This window comes from Motacilla alba, chromosome 24 (assembly GCF_015832195.1).
Source record: "Motacilla alba alba isolate MOTALB_02 chromosome 24, Motacilla_alba_V1.0_pri, whole genome shotgun sequence".
NCBI lineage: Eukaryota > Metazoa > Chordata > Aves > Passeriformes > Motacillidae > Motacilla > Motacilla alba.
This window is the reverse complement of record NC_052039.1, coordinates 603720-624392: the sequence shown is the minus strand read 5'-3', so window position 1 is coordinate 624392 and position 20673 is coordinate 603720. Positions and strand designations below refer to the sequence as shown.

Below are 20673 nucleotides of genomic sequence, written 5' to 3'. Positions count from 1 at the left end.
AAAACTTGACAGTAACCGAAGCTGACCCTGCATCACACCAAGCCCTCTGGACACAGGCAGGCAGCCCGGAGCCTTCCTAGGCCATTCCAACACGAGTGTGGCACCAGCTGGGCCGGCATCGCCGCAGTGACGGCGGCACCGCGCCCCTCCAGCCTGCTCTGGTGGGAGGGGGTGAGCAACGGAGAAGGATCTGACAGGAATCAACAAACAACACAAGTGGAATAATGAGGAGCTTGGCAGATGGAGCCCGAGCCCACAGTGAAAGGGTGTTTGCTCTTATGCAAGGCCTTGGGAAGGCACGGGGAAGGAACAAACCCATTTGATTCCACGGGGAAGGGGCATGAGCGATCCCACTGGAAACAGGAGGAGGCCCGGGTCAGGGCACACTGCCTCGCTGCTCCTGATGCCCGTGGCACAGCCTTTGCCTTGGGTACAGACTGTCCTGAGGTACATGGTACTCTCAGTGCGACAGGCAACATCCCTGCTGCTCTCCCAGTCCCTTCCCAAAGGCTGCCTCTCTCATTTTTACTGGCCCGAGGGCAAGTGTTTGCAGCCCAGACCAGTTATATCCAAACTGCAGTGACCTACCCTGCCCAGATCCATACTACTCTGGTTCTTCTCCTGTTTACAGCCCTGACTTCCTAAACTGCTCATACTTTCACTATTAACCCCTGAGATGATTCTGCCTTTGGAAGTTAAGTTTCCACTCACCTGAAGTGGAAACACAAAGACCATGACCACAATTTTCATTCACATTACAGTCACTTTATACAACACAAGAAGGATACAATAGCTAAAAGAGGATAAAAATTACATTTTCACATACATCCTCCTTACACAGCTAAAGAAGCGCAAAAAACTTCACTGAAAGTGAAAATTGGACCTAAAAGTTTGGGAATTTGAGGTGAATTAAATCTGCTTTTTAAGACTTAGGAATGCAGACAATGTATTGTTTTGCCTGCTTTATATTCTTTTTCTTTCACTTCACAGAGCAGGGCTTTGATTTCAAATGAGCCTCTTTTATCATGCCTGTGTGGTACCCAGAACAAAGGAGGCCGGGGAAGAGCGGAAAGGGAAGGCCTCCTGTCTTCTCTGTCACAAATAATCAGATCCTGCAGGGCATTTAGTCCTTAAAATGGGCTCTGGCTTTTAGAGGTTTTCTGAACAAATATGAACAGACGAGCCATGGCTACTTGCAAAGTGTCTACTGTGATCACAGTAATGTCTCTCCCTGAGAATTTTATTTTCCAGAGTGTGCATTCCCTGCCCCAGGGCTCCAGCAAACAATGGGCTGGCAGTTTTAATAGGAAGCCCCTTTCTCTTGACCAACAACATCAATAATATTAATACTCAGGGATGTGCCAGTCTGGGAAGGGAGGGAAGACAAAAGGATAAAGTGATATGCAAAAATCTATTGAAATTTAAATTGCAGATATTCGCCTCTGTCAGCTGCCTCTTTGGGAGGGAGATATAAATCTGAGAGGGAGGCACTGAACTCCAGCCCTGCAGCCCCAGGATCACAGCTGGGGTGGAGGGGGTGTGCACGCTGGAATTCCGTCTCTGCTGGGATCTGGGTGGGAATCCTCACACAAATCATCCCGGACATGAAAGAGGCTCCCTTCAACAGCTCCGGTTTGCTACACACCCATGACCCGAGAACAAATCCAATAAAACAATTTACAACAACGGGCCCAGTATGGAGGAAGGTGGAACAGAAACCTTATGGTAGAGATTAGTTAGAGGGAAACAAAAGTAAAACAATTAACAACGAGGGGGAGAGGGGTAAGTATGTAAATTTAATTGGTATTTGGTCACCAAGCCAGGGAACCTGCCCAAGGGCACGGATCCCCAGGATCTTTTCCCACTGCAGAAGCACAGGTCTGTAACCAGTAGCTGGGGATGAGAGCAAAATTACTGACAACAGGTATATTTTCAGCTGGCTGAACACATGATCCCAGGCAGGGAGGCATTTGACCACCTCAACGGCATCACACCTGTGCAGGACCAGCTCTGCTCCAGGCAGTGTCCTGGGCAGGACACCCCAGCACCCCTGGGCCCAACCAGAGGGTGTTAAGTACCATCAAATCATGGGATGGTTTGGCATGGAAGGGACTTTAAAGCCCATCCAGTGCCACCCCTGCCACGGGCAGGGACACCTTCCACTCTCCCAGGCTGCTCCAAGCCCCGTCCAACCTCTGGCCTTTGACACTGCCAGGGATCCAGGGCAGCCACAGCATCTCTGGGCACCCTCTGCCAGAGCCTGCTCACCCTTACAGGAGGAATTTCTTCCCAATATCCAATGTAAAGTATGTACCAAGAGCCTCTTTCTCGACGCACCATCACCATCGGGAAAGAGTAATCCTCATCCAAAGCCACTCATTCCCCACACACACATTAAGTACCTGGCAAGTTACTAAGCAACAAGTAGCGCAGACACCTCGGCCGCCTCTCCGAGCCCCGGCCGGGTAACCGGGGTATCGCTGCCTCACCTGGCCCTGCTCCCGGCCGGGTCCCCGCGCCCGCTCCGCGCCGGGCTGGCTCGGCTCCGCCGCGATCCGCGGGATGCGCCGGGCGCTCGCAGCCTCTGCGGCTCTGCCAAGCCCCTCCCCGGCTCCTCCTCCGCAGGTGCCTCCTTCCTTCCTTCCTTCCTTCCCTCCCTCCCTCCCTCCCTCCCCGGCTCTCGCAGTCGCCCCGGCGCTGCCCCCGGGCCGGCACCGCCGCGGGACCCTCGTGTCCCTCCTGCCGCCCCTCCCGGGGCCGGGCAAAGGGCGCAGGGTGGGCAGGGAGGGATGGGAAGCAGCACACGGCTGCCCGTCTGTGGAAGGTCTAAAACATAAATGTAAAACAATACCAGGTATAAAAATCTAGAATGGGTGTGCTGAGAAGATTAATCAGGCTGTGCTCGTTGGCACCCAGCAATAGGACAAGAGGAACGGGCAGTTCCAGCTGAACGTGAGGGGAAATTTCCCTGTGCAGTCATCAAGCACTGAACAGATTGTCCAGAGACAGTGTGGAGTGTCCTTCACTGGAGGTAATCCAGAACCATGGACACAATCCTGTGCCTTGCCTGTGCTCTGGGATGGCCCTGCTGAGGCCCCTTGCAGTGTGACCCATCCTGGGATTTTGTGAAGGTCTGACCGCTGGTATTGCCCAACGTAACACACGGCTGCTCCAGGAACTCCACCACGGGGACAGGCCCGCTGCCATCCCCTCAGCATGTGAGTGCCTCCAGGAAAACACGCAGGCCAGGAAAGCTGCACTCACCTTTATTCACTTTCTCCTTCCTTGGTCCTTCATGCCACAAAAACTACAGAGGACACTGTGGTGAGGGCCACAGCCCAATCCCACCAGGACTGCGGAGCTCAGGGGCACATCTGTGCCACCATCCCTGTCCCTCAGCCACTGCTCCCACTGCAAATCCCCGAGGCCACACTGAAGATCTGTCTCAGCATGTCCAGAAGGAAGGGAGGCACACCGGGCAGGCCGGAGTGCTCTGGTGGAAGCACGTCCCAGCCTGCAGATGTGACACAGGCTGGGCCCCACAGCCCAGGGCCCACACCTCGCACCCACTGTGTCCCTGATAATGTAATCCCAGGAACAGTGTCCCCTCCCAGTCCGAGGGGCTAGTTGGCATTGAGCTGAATCAATGATCAGATCACTGAAAACAAACCCAATTAAAAACTCTCTGGGAGTTCTGCTGTTTGAAAGCAAAGCCAAATGATGCGATCATTTCCCAGTGACCCAGTTGGAGCCAGGCTCCAGCCCAGGGCAGAGCACGGCGACCCTGGGACTTGACCTGACTCCAGCACTGCCATCCCTGCCCAGCCTCAGCCAGCACCTGGAGCAGGAACAAGAACCAGGAGGGCAGGAAGCCTCAGCCAAGCTTTTTCCTAGTGCCAGTGAGGTTTGTGGGATTAGTTCTGCCGTTGTGTTTTTTGACCTCGAGCTCCCCCATTAACACCAGTTCATCAATCTCAATAATTGCTGTCACCCACTTTAAAATGTGGGCTTGCCAGCTAAAGGTGGGCAACCTCAGGGTCAGAAGGATTAAGGAGGAATTTGCTTCTCTATCTGCAGATATCTTGATGAGCAGGAGGGGAAAACTAAAATTTCTTTGGGTGCTCACACTTTCTCCTCTGTGCTATTTTCAAAATCGTTTGCTGACTCACATCTCCCAGTGATCCTGTTCTCCAGCTTCTCTTGGTATTCACTGCTGGACTTGCTTGGCCTGGACAATGAGCACACTATCACACCAGGTTTACCTCAGCAGCCCAGCACAACTCCTAAATCCACTTCTCTCTGAATAATTCCAAGTGCAAACCCCTTTCCCTGGTACCAACTCACCATTCTGGGAACGTTCTTCCTACCAAACCCACTGATTAAAGCTGGGAAAATCCCAACACAGATGAATACAGCAGAAGCAATGCTATTCCAAATTAACATGCAAAATGCACATACAATTCCAAGCAGCATCTAGGACTTCAGAGCAGTAATGCTGAGCTGCCCAAAGCTGCCAGGATGTGTTGCATGCTCCCTATATATATTTTTTTTTTCTTTTCCCTGTAGGCCAGGCTTGGCTAGGAAGACTCCTTCAAGGCTGGTGACCCCCCCATTCACACACTTTGCTGGTGCTCAGTTTCAAACTAAGGCCAGGAGTTGCCCAATCCTATTTTTGCTAATCAGAGCAGGAATGTAACAGCTGCATCCTCAATAACGCAGAGCTGCCTCAGCTTCAGGCTTGGGTTTTACCTTTCAAATTACTGCTCTGAGGAGGTATTTTACTACCTGGTGTACAATGACACACCTTTCCCCCATCTGCACTTTATTTCCTGTAAAGGAAAATCTTTCTTAGAAACTGCCTTTCTTTTAGGAATGAAACCTGAGCAACCAAGATGTGACTCCTCTGCACCTGGGACCTTCTGCATCTGCACAGGGGTCTCTGCTGTCCACTGCACTGAACAGCACTGCAATGTCTTTTGCTGCTTCTGAATATTTGATTGAAAATAATAAAAGAATCACATGAGTCTCATTTTCTGTTCTAATTTCTTATGCCAGATGATTTTAAGTTTGTTTTTTCTTTTTTAATTAAGCAAGTGAAAGAGATGCATTCCCCACACTCCTTAGGGGTTTGTCTGCTTGCCATGGAGCAGAGGAAGCAGATAATGAATAGCTTTTAAACCCAGCTAAGAAGCCCAAGCGCTTGAAACCACAGAAAAAAAGGTCCATCTGTGTGCCTGTCACAAAGTCAATCCTGAAATTCACCCTATTCTCCAAAAGTTACTTCAGACAGAAGAACAGGGAAGGCAAAGCAACCCAGAGAATGTTATTAGTGCAGCCTGTAGCTTCTTCTGCTTTCTGGTTTTGCAAATGTAACCACTGAAGGAGGTTCAAGCCATCATTAGGAGTTGGACAGTCAGGATTTTCCAATGCTGCTTCATCATCAGCTGTCTTTATCATGCAGTCAGCTACTCCCAACACACACACACACACACCACAAATAAACAAAAACCCCTTTAAAAATAAGGGGTGTTGCTGAGAAATTATAGATGAAAGCAGAGTGGGGCGTTAAAAAAACCCCAATAGAGCAGCATGTCATGGTATGGAATGCCTTAAAATGATTGGATTTGATTCAGAGCTGTCAGCAACCAGGTTTGACATGCAGGGATCTCATGTCACAGAGTATGGAATCATCAAATCCAGAATGGGTTGGAAGGGACCCTAAAGCTCATTCAGTCCCACCCCTGCCATGGGCAGGGACACCTTCCACTATCCCAGGCTGCTCCAAGCCCTGTCCAGCCTGGCCTTGGACACTTCCAGCCTCTCTGGGCACAGTGGTACCATGTGGTGACCGAGCTTTTGGTGGATGGAGCCATGGTCTACCATGGCTTGCAAGAAAAATATTCCAACTACTCCATTTATGAAGTCTTTGTGCACAGAGGGGTGGTGGTGCAGCTGCTCAGCCTTTGTGAGCTTCCCAGGACCAGTTTTAATGGCAGAGTTGAGCTATGCACTGGCATGACCCTTGATAAATCCATAGGCCAGGAAGAGATCAGAGCTGTGTGCCATCGTTTAGGGTTAAAACTGCCTGAAGTATTTTCAAGCCACAGTCTGACTCCCACACTAATTTATGGAATTATTCAGGAGAAAAGAAGAGGAAAAGCAGAGCAAACAAACTGCCTCTTGCCATTATTTCAGAGATTTTAGCATAACTGCAGAATTTTGCTAAGCCAACTATGACTACAGTTAAGTCCCATTTTGACAGAGCTTGTGAGAAAGGAAAAAAACCAACTTGTTTAAAAATAACAGCCCCCCCAACCTGAGTAAGTGGAGAGCAGGCAGAGTGAGAAAGCAGCACAGAACAAGTGAAAAGGGAAGTGGCCTTATTAAAGCACATTGGTGCCTCCAACACCCTGCACTCGGCCAAGTTTCACTGCTCTGCTTCACACTACTCAGCCTGTTCTGGGGGATCCAGCCTCTCAAACACCAGGAATGTTTTCATAACAAACATCAACACGGCTCTTTCTTACCTGCACAGAACACAGATGAATGTCATTATTCATGAATTGATCTGTACAGACTGTGCACAGATCCACACACCATGCTTGTTCCTTTCCTTTTCCAATTAAAATTCCCCAGAAAACATGGTCAAGACTTACCACAAAATTATCTGTCAAAGTGTGAGATGCCTGAAGCTGCTGTTTATGGGCTCAGCTTCTTTCCAAAGCCTCAGTGACCACACTCGAGGAGAAACTGCCTGATAGGGAACAGAGGAATGAATCTGGCTCTTCCCTCTACCTGTGCTCCAGGCATTTCCCCGTGCCTGGAGGCTGATTTCCAGCGCTGTAATTACACCAGTAGTGCCTCCCAGTGGGGAAGTAGGATATGCTGGCATAGAGCAGAGGATGCTCCTCAACTGGCAGAGCTCTGCTGCTCCCCTTGCTCCCCCAAGCTGCTAAAGGGCTCCTAGGGCAGGAGCCTGGACCCTGGCAGGGGGTTGGGGTGGGCAGGGATGAGGTTTTTTATGCCAGCTCTGTGTGGGATCTTTTCCATACTTCCAGGAGAAGTATGGAATGCCAGGGAAAAACCTGAATGCAAACTTGGAGCCTCTGAACACAGAGGCTCATTCACTGAGACCTCCACCTTTGCCTTACTGGGATTGTTCAGAGAAGGCAGAAGGTCCCTGGAGCATCTCCAGGCTCAGCCTGCACCTGATGGTCCCACAGGACAACACTGGTGTCCACCAACTGTCCTGGGACCACTGGCTCTGCACTCATGGCACTTTCTGAGGGGACACAGGATCCACTCTCTCAGGGCTGGGAAGGCTCCAGAAGGGCTTTCATAGATTAGAAAACTCTTTGAGTTCAGCTAAAAAAGAAAAGAAGATATGAGTGAAGCAGCAGGACCAAAGGGTAACTTCCTCCTGCTCCTGGGTCCCTGAGCCTCCGGGTCCCTTTTGTTTCAGTCCAGCTTCTCTCCAAAGGATGGATCTCCTGCCTTGCTCCAGCTGCTCTGCCCCTGCTCCAGCTTCCCCTGTGCCCTCCAGACATAACACTCATCCCCAAATTCTGCTCTTCCACTCCAGGCTTTCAAATCCAAGCCTCTTGAAGAAAATGTCAACCAACTCACTCAGAACTTCCTGAGAACCACCCAGACAGTTTCCATAGCACCCAGGAAATGTCACAGAAACATGGATTTGTTCTCACTGCAAATACTGCATAAACATCACCTAAAACTCCTCAGTGTGGGGGCAACGAACAGCCAGGGGTGCTCCTAAAGCACTGCCAAAGTGCACTCCTGGCTCTCAGTGCCATTGTCAAAAACATCTGCACTGTTAAAGGATTAAAGGATTATGGAGAAAGGAGAAATACATTAACTCCTTAATGCTCTGCATCCTTAGGAACTTTGTGAAATACAATTCCTGCTTGTCTCTCACTTAGGAGTTAGCCAAGGTTTAGAGATTTTTTTAAAGAGAAGTGTTTCAGATTTGCCACTGAAGGCAAAAAGGCAACAGCAAGTTACAAATAAAAACATGTCCCCATAGGCAGAGGGTATAGAAAGAATATTTGACTTTTTAATTCTAAAACCTGCTCCTTGTAAATCCATTACTTGTCCCAGTTTGGTGAAGAACTCCCCAAACTGCAATTCCCTGCCATCCTGTGTTCCTGCAAGTCTTCCCATGGTACACTATGGAGAACCCTCAGGTGGATTTCCATGCAGGTCTAGAGGAACACCCAAGCCCTGCCCCCTTGCAGAAGAGAAATGGGACAGTTAGAAGATCGTTCACAACTTCAGCCCACAACAGGGAATGCTGTGCTTCCATGGAATGCCAAGAGCATCCTGTGCCCTGTGGGGAGAATGCAGCAGCAGCCCCAGATCCAGAGCCCTGCTGGTTCCTTCTCCCAAACTACTGCTGGAACAGCAGAGCAGCACAGGTAGTGCTGCGTGGCAGGCTGAAGCACAGAAGGACTTTCTCCAAATCCAGTCCCCCAGAGAGGGCTGCGAGCAACTCCTCATGCCAGGCAGGACAGAGCTGCTGCTGCTGCTTTTGGGTTGCTCCTACATCCCATTCCTGCCTGCCCAGGGAACACTGAATTTTTGCCATGTCTGTTCCCAGCACACAGGCTCAGGAAGCTGTTCTCTCCAACTCCTACTTTTCCAGCAGAATCTCAGATTTTATGGTGCAAATTTCATAGAGGACCAGATGAATCCTGTATTTAGCAGCACTTCCACAGATCAGCCCACAGCTCTCACCCCTTTCTGCCAAAAAATGGGAAGGAACAAAAGACGAATCACTTAAAACAAGGGAGGGATAGCAAAGAGAAAGAGAAATGAAATTAAAAACTCAGGAAAATGATTCTGCAGTTCTGATCTGCAGTACAGACCTAAAAGTTAAGACCTTAAAGGACTAAACAGTCTTATAGTCCTGAGCAGTCCCTGCAATAAATCCCCTTCTCCTGACACCAGGTAATTACTGGAGCAATTCAGGGTAAATAAGCACTTTCCAGAGCTCACTGCACTGAAATCCAGCAAAAAACACAATTATTGAAGGTGAAGGTTGACATTCCTAATGTATCCAAGATCCATACTACCAGCAAAATAATATTTTTTTAAAGCAAGCTTTCAGCACTTCTGGTGGGAGTGAAATAAAGCCCCAAAGCCTAGTTTAAAAATAAATCCTCCTCCAATGACTGGAGAAGGAACAATGGGCATCCACACAAGGACTGCAGCAGAAGCAGAGCTTTACACCTAAACCACAAGAAGATTTGCAATCAGTTCAAACACAATTGGAAGAGAGGCCTGGCACTTACCAAGCACTTCAGTCACCGAATTGTACCAGCACTAGCTCCTTCATAAACTGAAATGTTCTACAGTGCTGTTGGGTATGAGGAAAGATTCCTCCTCTGCTTGGAATGGTCACAGCTGCCAGAGCTCCAGGAGTGTTTGGAGAACGCTCTCAGGCACAGGGTGGGATTGCTGGGGTGTCTGTGCAGGGCCAGAAGTGGAACTGGCTGATCCTTGTGGGTCCAGCTCAGGGGATTCCATGATTCCAAGGTTTTGTGGATAGCAGGACTCAAATGAGCTCTGACTGGCTGCATTTATCAGCATTGCTTTGATATCAAATATCCAATAATAACCTGTTCACCTTGGGATGACCTCTAGGAAGGTACAGTTCAACCCCAGTCCCAAGGGACTGGGTGAAACAGAGGGACACAGGGGACAATGTTGTCTGAAGCCTGTGCAAGAAATCTGCCATTTGCCTTGGTGCCAAGCCCTGCCTAGAAATAAAGCTCCCACACTTTGCTGCTCTGCCTCTCCTAAAATCCCACCTACAGTCTATTTCCAAGCACTTATGAGATCCAGGGAAACAGAAGTCCAGGTACGACTTAACACAACAAGCAAATAAATGGGAATGTCTGTTGTCAAATACCTTTCAGTAACTGAGGATCAAATGTTTAATTACATAAAATGTACCAGGGACACATCTCAGCTCCTCAGTTCCACTGGAACACTTTAATTTCACCTAGTGCCAGTTCTGACAAGCCACAGCCATGTTGTCATGGCAATGACAACACAGCACAGTTGTTTTCTGCTCTCACGGTGCACTGGGCACACAGGAGGGTTGTTTCCATTGCCATAAAACTATATATTTAACCACATTTCTTCCCTCTCTTATTCAAGCAAGCTCTCTCCCCCAGAGCATGGTCACAGAGGGTTTGGCAAACTCTTTGGATAGTGAGGCACAGTTGAAAGCCTGAGAAAAGAAGAACACTTTATATTTAGAAATGCGGCAGCTGGGGGAGAAAAGAGGCTGATTTCTGATACACAGATTAACACCCACATGGCTGCTGATACTGCAGAGTGTGCACAAGGCAAGACCCAGGTGTGCTGAGCAGCATCTTAAGATCTGGATTCACTCACTGGGTCTGGAGATCACATGCAGAAAATCTGCCCCTGAGAAGGTGGGTTCTCAGAACCAAGCACTGGCTTTTCTACCCAACAGGTTTTAATATAAAAAGAAAATAATAATTCTCTATTTCACTACGTGTTACACTACAGCTAGGTTCTGCCAGCAAGCCTAGGGGTTAGTGAGTGGTTATTGCTACCACACACAGGGTTAGATGTGGTTAGGACAGAGAGCGATGGCACAGAACAGGCTCTACCTGAGCTCAGCTGGGACTGGTTCAGAGCCTCAGTAACAAATGCAGAGCCTGGTTTTACACTATCCATCTCCAAATCTGATAATCAGGGGAGGGGGCACAGGGACAGACAGAAGGCAAGAGAGAGGACAAGGTTAAAAATTTCCTAGAGGGACTGCAGGAGACCAACAATTCAGCGTGGAGAGACAGCAATTAGAGAGACGGAGCTGGAGAAATCCGGACTTCAATGCTGGGCATGCAGAGCTGAGCTTCTCTGGGCTGTTCTAGGCCTGAAATGTTCCTGCCCATCAATGTCTGCGTGCAAGCAGGAGCAGACACTGTGAGAGAGTTTATCCACTGAGCTCACAGCATGAACAGCAAAAACCATGGGGTGAGCTGAACTAAGCTGAGTGAACACCCAAATCCCTGGAAAACTGAGCTGCTGGGGATGAAGTGGGTGGTGCTGGGGCCTGAACAACTGGGCTTGGAGCGGGCTCAGGAGTGAGCACAGTGTGTGCAGGCCAAGTCCAATTCCAGTCCTTGCCCACGGCAGCAGGTGGAACCAGATGATCTTTAGGCTCCCTTCCAACCCATACCAGACTGGGATTCTGGGATGTTGTGCACAGATCACCCTAAGGAGAGTTTTCACTGTAAAAAGAGTGTTAAAAATTATATAAAATAGATGTCAGTTTATGTTGGCAAATGCTGGAGGAGAAATCAGTGATTTTTAACACAGCACAACTCCCAAAGGAACAGCCTTTGCTGTGGCTGGGAGACCAAAGATTTTGGGCTTGTGGCCAGGGGCACTTTGTCCCAGTTACAAAACCCTCTTCCAGCCCTGCCTCTGTCCAGAGCTCAGCTCGTTTATCTGAGCCCAAAAAAGAACTTCAGTGCCTAAATGACCCCAGAAAGGAACTTCCCCCTTGCACCAGCAAAACCTGAACAGGACCTCAAATTCCCCATACTTAAAAACCACAAATATTTCTAAATTCCTGGTAGTGAAAGCCATGATCTGTGGGACACAGGAATAATATAAAACAGCCCCAGAGCCCAGGAGTGCTCAGCCATGGGAAGATGTGGTTCCCCAGCTCTCCAGTGGTGCTCTCAGAGCAGCCACAGCCAAGTTTGTCATCTCTGTGGCAATTCTGTGATTCACAGAGGGACAGGGCTGTCACAAGGAATTAATTTCACAGGAAAAACAAGCAGAACCACTAATAAGCCTCATAGCTTTGAGCAGAAATATTAGAGCTGCTCTGTTGTCAGAATCTTCCTTCTCACAGCTGAGAGAGGAGGGGGACTCAACACTGACCACTGGCATTAAATAACCAGAAATGTGGCCATTTCTTGTTTTTGTGTTAAAAACCTAATAAAAAACTCTGCCTGAAAAAACAGACAGGCTAAAGCCTCCCTGTGTTATCTGAATTTAACTGCTGCTGATCCTTGGCGGGAATTGCATCTCTGAAGGGCTCAGGGATCCAAGGAACTTGACTGTACAAATGGAAAAACATTTAAGAAAAATCTTTTCTCCATATTTGTGTGCCCAAAGGGAACTCCCTGCAACTTACAAGATTCGCTATTCTGATTCCTCCCAAATTTTCTGTCAGATTATTTATCAGTGGACATGGCCAGTAACAGCAATAAATTCTGCCCTCATTCTTAAAACCTCCATCCCAGTTTCAGTATTCCCTGGCTCTGTCGGTTTGGACACGGGCAATGGAAGAAGCCTCACCTCACTCTCAATGACAGATCCCAAACACAACCCCTGTTCTCCCTCTCTGGACATTCCTTCTGCCTGCAGGGCCTGATCATGTTGGCATGTGCTCAGGAAGGTGCTCAGGAAGCCAACTCTTCCCACCAGGACCAGGTTTTCCTGTGCTGGAGGGAGCCCTGGGAATGGGAGCACTGCCTGTTCCCCACTCTCCAGGGACAGCAGCACGGTCTGTGCCAGCAGGCTGGCAGTGGGTGTGTGGGCAAAGGATGTATCTGTGTACATTTACATGAATATTGTATCTTTTATAATTATCTCTTTACAGTATTTGCATATTAAGTTTTCAGACTGACTTAGGGAATCCAAACAACATCCCAGGGGGAACTGATGTGTGCAAGTGAGGCATTTGCTGTAAAAAATGATAAATCTACATGACCAATCTGAGGCTTTACTGACACCAGGTTATTGCTGTGAGGTTCAGACCAGCACTAGCAGGATCTAAAAAAGACCATGGCAATGTGAAGCAGGACTCTGAATAAACAAGCCAAATATTAGTTCACTTTGGGCATTGTCAGATGTTAAGCACAAACACCATTCCCTCATTAAAAAAAAGAATTTGGCTTCTGAAGGTTGTCATGTTCTAACAAACTTCAATAACTATGTTTAATTCCTCCCCATCACCCATTTTTAATCTTCTGTTTCTTTCACACTGACATTCGTACTTGGTTGTCTGACACTTAATTTCTTTCTTTTCAGTCTTTTCAAGGATTCAAAATGATTCTCTCATCCCCAGCTTTGTTCTTTCCCTGCTGTATTATTTTATGTCCAAATATATTTTAAAAAAGCATCTTAGAACAAAGGTTTGTTTTGGTTTCCCCTAAATATCCTTCAGGGCATCAGTGCTACTGACCTGCATGTACAGAAGAAGAAGGAAAGAAAAAGGAGACAGAGAAACAAGGCAAGAATGAAAGAAGGACAAAGGAATAAATGAAGACATACAAGGGGGGAAGTAGCTCCAGGATGCTGGACGGGCTCCATAGGCAGGGGAGACTGGGAAGGGAGAAATAAAAAAAAGAGAAAAAGGCAAAACAAAAACAAAAAGCAGCTGGTTAAAATATGCTTGCACAAAAAATAGGCTCATTTCACACAAAGCTCAGCTGGGCTATGAATAGCACAATCCAACACACTCAATCCTTCAAGTTGTTTGGTGCTAAACACCAAAATTCAGAGAATCCAGGAATTCCCACCCTGTGTCCCAGCTCAAAAAAAACCCCAACATTTGCATGTTCCACCTTTCGGCACAAGGCCCATCCCAGTCCTGCCAAACAGCACAGGGTTTGTTGTATATTGAATTTTGTTATATACTGAATTTTCCTTCTTTTCTCCTGGTACTAAAGCAGAAGCTGTTCTTACTCTTCACCCTGTACAAAAAGCAGAGTAATTGTCTCAGAGCTGTGTTTTGCTGCTGTGCTCCTCCTGAAAATCATACACTGCAGAGGAGGCAGGCCCAGCTCTGCCCCAGCCCCATGCCTGTGTTCTGGAGGGAAGGAGAAGTGTGGGATGTGGCACCTGGGGACATGGAGGAGAACATGGCAGTGCTGGGCCATGGACCTCTCCAGCCCAAGGACTCCACGAGCAGGCACGGAGCTGCTGGAGCTGCTGGCTGGGTCCCGGTGGCTCTCAGAGCTGGGGAAATTCCTGCAGCACCTCCTCCAGACATGGACGTGGACTCTCCTTGAGGGAGTTTGCACACTCCCCCTGCTGCCCTTTGCTCCTGCATCCCCATGCCCAAGAGATCAGGATTCCCTGCAGGATTTTGGTCCTGAGGCCTGGCATGGCTGGAAGCAGTTCCTGTCTCATCAGCAGCTCCAGCTGGGCAGCTCTGGGTGCTCAGCCCCTCTCTGCCTCCCCCTGCAAATGGAGACCTGCCTTGGCTCAGCACTTTTCCATTTCATTCAGCTTTAACGAGACAGTGGCATGAGCACCAAACAACCGCTTTGTTTACTTCAGATTAACAAGACTGGTACTAATTATGTACACTTTCACTTCCCCTGTTTTCTTTATAAAAGCACTAATTAAGACATGATGCTCTTATCAGTGTCAAATGGCTGCTCAGCCTGGGCATCTGCAGAATTTAAGCTCTATTTGCACTTTCTTCTTTCTGATTTTTATTAAAATAAATATTGACCACAATATTTTTTTTATCCAGGATCTTTTTTTTTTATCCAGGGATTAGAAATGAGCCTGTTTCAAACCAGGCATGGCCTTGTTGTGATTACAACAGCTCAGTGAATGTGTCTCAATTTGCATTTTTGCAGTTAAAATTAATTGCTCCAGCACTGACCAGAGCCTGCAGGAGGTCAGGGCAGAGCCCATTGCCTGATCAGAGCTAAATTTCAATCCTCCTAAAATTCAGTGGATTATTTGTATTGGGTGTGCTGACCCAGATCAACTGTTATTGATGTTTTAAAAAGAAAATTAGTCATTCACAACAGCCTGTAATCCTGACAGGGGACCTTTTAATGCTGCGTCCCATAAGAGCACCTTCACCTCTCAAACATAAATTGAATGGATGAGACAGGAAGTTGAAAACTCCTCCATAAAGCTGGGCAGAGCTGCTGGGGTATACGTTCTTTGTGAGAATGACCCCTGAGGCTTTAAAAATGCTTATTTTGGGGGGAGGAAAAAAATGTGAAATATTACCTTCTTATCCCCCATTTCTTCTCTTCAGCTCTAATTGTCCCCCTTTTCTTAATTCTGTTTCCCCACTGAAAGCAGCTGCTCCCCAGCAAAGACCAAGTCTAAAACCTTCCCCAGAATGACCCTGCCAAGGCCACTGCAGTGCAGCTGGGTCACAGGAAGATGCTGCTTGTTAGGAAAAGACAAAAACAAAGTGCAGGTGTGAGGTAAGGTGTGAGATATGGGTTAAAATACTGCTAAAGTATGAATATCCAGAATTCTGAGGAAGAAAGGGACTGAAAGAGAGAGCTGAGACACTGACTGTGACTGAGGAGTGGGGACAACACGAGCACACATGGACATAAACACACTGTTCCCAAAAAAAGAGATGGACAGAGGGGGACAAGAAGAGTCAACACAGCACAAAGTTCAGGCAGTTCACAAATGTTCACTTAGAAGGAAAATCCAGAGCAGCTATTCACACTTTCCCTTCTAAGTAGCACTGAATATTTAAAAGATTCACTTCTCCCTGAATATCTGAAATTCAAATGTAGCCTTTATCCTGGATCTCTAAAAATGCTCATGAATATGAGCTGATTCCATTTATTCTGGCACTGAAATTCAGCAAAATTGATAATATTAATTATGAAATAGTAGATATCAATCCAATATAATATTTTAGGCTAAAAAATACTGGGAGAATTTAGAGAAAAGGAATGTGCTCAAGAAATGTGGGATTTGATGAGCCCGCAGAACCTTCCTAGATCTTCACAGGTTTTTTTTACATAAATAGAAACAGTCAGGAAAACATTTGCTTTCCCAGCTGGGGAAAAAAAAAAACAAAAAACCAACATTTGCTTACAGGACTGAAGATGAAAAAACAGGGCACAGGCTTAGTCCAACATTGGAGGGAAAATACCTCTCAACAAGTACCTTTTCTCTCTTGACTCCAAACTTTATTGTCAAATATATTGGGTGGTGACTTGGGGCAAAACTGATATTCTTTCATATGACTCTGACTGTTCAGAACGGAATAAAAAGACCAGTTCTCTGTTTGGTTTTTGTGGTTTTCTGTATTTTCTGTATTTTCCCATTTTCCATCATTTATCCCAGGCCCTGGCTCCATCGCTGCTGGTGCAAAGCACACCCTGCCACAGTCCATGAAAATATTGTTTCCAAAAGCAGTTTGCCCTCAAACCCAACCCTCCTCTGCCCTTCCCTGTGTTTCATCTCCATGGAACTGCAGTCACTGCCCTGCATTAGAGACCACTGCAATATTTTATGGCTCCATTAAAATGCTGTCCCCATCCCTTGTGCACATCAAACCCTCTAATTATAAATAATAATAGAAACAGGGCAGGAAGTTCCATCTGCTTTTCATTAGGTTCCTCAGCCCAGCCAGATACAGGCACAATTAAGCAGCACGAGGAGTTCTGTGTTTGGAAATTCCTTCGTGGCAAAGAGCTTTACTCTGCCCATACACAATGTCCTGGATGCTCCACACATCGTATTTTGATTAAAGAAATCAAAGTTGGCCTGTTGATAAGTGCAGCTCGTCAAGGCCAAATCTAAAACTTCACATTAATTCAAGATTAAATCCCCTGCTAATGTCAAGTGAGGATGACAGCTCCAAGTGAAACTTTTAGGAAAGTCTCTGGTCCTTGGGGACAGCCAAACTGATGTTTTAAATACAGGTACCGGGAGAAAAGTAATTAATGTGGGTATTTAAGTGCATGAGAAATACCCTGTGTGCATAAGGTGTGGACTGGAAAACATAAAATGCAGGAATATGGGCGAGCAAAGTGAATTATCCCAGCAATGCCATTCCCAGCCAGCTCTGCAGGGTGCCCTTGGGAAGACCCAGCTTCCCCTTGGGCAGCACCTCAGTCCTGCCCCGTGCCACCTCCCTGGGCTGTGCTGGCACACCTGGAACTGGAACTCCTTCCTGCCTTCCTCCTCACTCAGCACTTTTCATCCAGCCAAGGAGTTCCTGGAGTCCTCCAGCACCACATCCGCCATTCCCTAACTACAGGAACCTCCTCCCTGACTCCTCTCCCAGCAGCTTTTGCAGCGTCCAAGGAAGGAATTCCAGACTCCTGCCAACCTCACTCAAGTGCTGTCACTTCCCAAGGTGCACAGAGAATGCACCCAAGGAGTGGCACCAGGAATTGTGCGTGCAGAGGAGGGGCAGGATGACAGAATCAGCTGCAGCATTCCCTACATCTTGAAGCTCGTTAAAGCTCGCCTAGAGGAGCTTTTTGATGTACCCATGGAACAACCATCAAGGAAGGTAAGGGGACACCTTTGTGACTTGGCAATATCTTCCAACTTATTACTTTTCATGATACATGGACTTGTCGCGTCAGCTTTGTACCAAACATTTCCCAGGGCTGAAGGGGGAAATCCTCCCATGGTGCTGTTGAAGCCAAACAGAATCTCTTCATCCATTCTGCTCCATTATCTCCCACCAAAGCAGACCCTGCTCCCCAGCAGCTCAGCACACTGAATTGCCTGAGTCACATTTAACAGCAAATATTTGCTTCTGTTCAGGCTGAAAGTTGCCTTTCCTGTTTTAGCTGATGGAGCAGTGACTGGGCACAGGCAGGTCCTGGATCCAGGGAATGCCCATCTCTGTGCCTCTGATTCCAAATGCATATTCCCAGGAGTGTCAGAGGCTGGCAGTGCCAATGGCTGAGGACAGCTCTGCCCTGACCTGCCAGCTCTCCAAAGCACACAGATCACTGCAGAGCACTCACAGCTTGGGTATCCATGACTTCCCACAAAACCCCAGAGCTCTGAGCTGATAAAATGCTGTTATTTGGCAAATGTCAAGCTTTTGAATTGCATCTATTTGTTTAAAAGTATCAAGTCAGCAATCTGCCAAGATAAGGAACATCATTAAAACAGAGAAGAGGAATGAGAAGAACACCAGCAGTTCAACACCAGCTTCACTTCCCAGCTGCTTAACATTTTAAGAAAGAACAGCACATTGAAACTTTTTGATACTAAAGATATATAGAAATATATTTACCTATATGAATATAGAGATATTTTTTTAAAATTTCAGCTTCCTCACCAGTAAATTTTACAGACATCTCAGTTATGCCAGCACACCTATTGCCAATCACTTCCAGAACACACTGAAAGCATGGGAAGGCTGATAGTAGAGTCAAATCCAAAATCCCATTCTCTGTTTATTACTCCTTCCTTCAGCAGAACTTTGGATTAATTTGCCTGGTTTCCTATGACACAGAACTGTCCAGAAGGCAGGAGGAAGAAGATGTACCCAGAGCACAAGCAACCAGCATTCCAATTCTATTACATCCAGCTTCCTCCATTTATCCTCAAGCAGAAAGAACCTTCCAGTGCCAAGGTGATCTATTCCATCTGATCAGCACAAACAGTCCTGCTCATCTATGTTCTGTTTAAAACATCCTGGCATGCAACACTCCCTTGATCATCCAGAACTGGGATGTTTCATTGAATCTCTCCTTACAGACTGCTCAAAGTATCTTGAAATTCTGACAGGCTTAAATCCTTCAGGTCAGGCAGGAGGTGGACAATGATACAAGTCTGTACAGCAGGTGGAGGACATTCAACAGTGGGAGCTCCCCAGAGAGGGGCAAAGTGTGAGTGATCGACACACAGAGAGGGGCATGAGGATGTGCAGGGGATGATCAACACTCATGACACGTGTGAAGGAGGTATTAAACACAGAACACACAAAGAGAGCTCCAGTCGAGTTCACTGCATCAAGAAAAGCTAATTACACACCTGGTTTTGGCACTGAATTGGTCACGGACTGAGGGACTTTGTCGTTGATGAGTTCAACACATTCACTGGGAAAGAATCCAACCTGGAGTAAAACAGAAAGAGGAAATGGAGTGTTATGATCTGAAGTGTTCAACCAGCACCTCCCCTGAACTCCTCCTGGGTGATGCTCCCTGACATTATCCAGCATCAAATGACCAGCAGTCATTGACAACTGCAGGTTCTGCTCTGCTGCTAGCACCCTGAAAGAGAACAATCTGAGAGCCTCAGGCACTGCAAGGTCCTGGAGTGATTAGCTTTGAATGTTAATTTGCAGCGTCCCTGCATTGACCTTTAACTCAGCATTTCTCCCTGCAGCCCCTCAAAGGCAGAAAGGCTGGAGAGCCCCTCTAAATCAGCCTAAGGGCTAAAGGCTGTGGGAAGGATCCTTATGTGTTCTTGGAGTAGGATGTGCCTGCGACATTCCCATGCCACTCAAGAGGGGCTGCTGTTTCTGGGCAGAAATGAAATTATTTCCCTTTCCCTGTTTGAAGATTCTGGCTGTGACCAGAGAGGAATCTGGCACTTCCCTGCATCCCCACCTTCTCTCTTATTTCCCAGCATCTTTCTTCTTACTCTCAGACCAGAGCAGACCTTTGGTAACTTTAATCCATGGTGCATCTTTCCTCACCTTTTCTCTGTGTTTCTCACCCAGCACAGCTCCTGTATTGTGAGATGGAGCTCAGGCACCAGCACCTCCCCAGACTCTCACCTGATGCAGGGCAGACTCCCTGTCCCATTGTCAGGCCTGTGACTGGGACAGCTGGAAGCACCAAGTCTGCTCAAACACCACAGGAACATGAGGGAAAGAGCCAGAGGATGGCCCCAAGCCCTTATGAGCAGAACTGAGCCAGGACTGTGCCAGTCATGTTGGTACATCCATGAAATCCTCTGGAGGCACAGGGGCAATCAGCACCTGGCAGACACTCCCTCCTCTATTCACTCATCTTACACAATTCCCTTTTGTCTCCATGGAGAAAAATTGATCTCCTTCCTACTCCAAGTTCATTTTCACTCACTAGCCTCCCACCAGTTCGGTGGCAGTGTCATGTGTGGGGTGTCCAGACTGAAGTTATTCCAAATTCCCCAAATGAAGCAAGAGTTACCAGAGCCCACACTTTCCTCTTCCCAGACCCCCACATCCAGCAGGGCAATGCTCTGCCCAAGCTCAAGGACAAGCTGTCACCCATCACACAATGTCACAGACTTGAAACAGGATTGTTGTCAGGACTCTGAACTCAGGGCAGAGCCTGCAGGAGCAGCACTCTGGGCCAGCAGCACTCAGGCTCTGAGCTGGGGTGCTGTAACTGGACTGGCCTGGGCATCACAGGAGACACGCAGAACCCACCCAAAATCCAACACCAGGCATGGCTGCACCAGCCACTGCCTCAGCTGGGTGTGCCAGGTCTGCAAGGGCATGGCATTCTGAAGTTTTGGAACACATTGGGGATTTTTGTGCAGTTTATAGACAGAATAACAAGAATTAACACAAGAAAATGAGCATGAACAGCAGCATCACATAGAGAGGCCCCTCCTCTGGCACTCATGGCTCAGGGACCTGCTCTGCTGGGAGATGCCAAGGAATAGGCTGAGTGGCATGGACACTGAAGTGTGGGTGTTTAAACAAAATACATTTCATGGTTTTACATCAGGGAATCCCACGATGGGTTGGGTTGGAAGGGACCTTAAGGATCATCCAGTCCCTTGCCAAGGGCAGGGACACCTTCCACTGTCCCAGGTTACTCCAAGCCCCAATGTCCAACCTGGCCTTGGACACTTGCAGGGACCCAGGGGCAGCCACAGCTTCTTTGGGCAGGCTGTGCCAGGGCCTCACCACTC

General features: G+C 47.8%; 1 protein-coding gene across 14 annotated transcripts in view; it reads right to left on the bottom strand.

Moving 5' to 3' along the window:
• Positions 1-20673, bottom strand: part of ARHGAP32 (Rho GTPase activating protein 32) — a 238164-nt gene that overhangs the window by 45880 nt on the left and 171611 nt on the right. For 11 of the 14 annotated variants that reach the window (XM_038161662.1, XM_038161664.1, XM_038161663.1 and 8 more), the window contains one exon: positions 18799-18880. In XM_038161662.1, coding sequence (XP_038017590.1) covers positions 18799-18880 — 82 coding nt within the window. Of the gene's footprint in view, positions 1-2402; positions 2599-10661; positions 10737-13344; positions 13396-18798; positions 18881-20673 lie in introns of those variants that run through there. The other 3 variants (XM_038161674.1, XM_038161672.1, XM_038161673.1) reach the window with 3 other exon arrangements.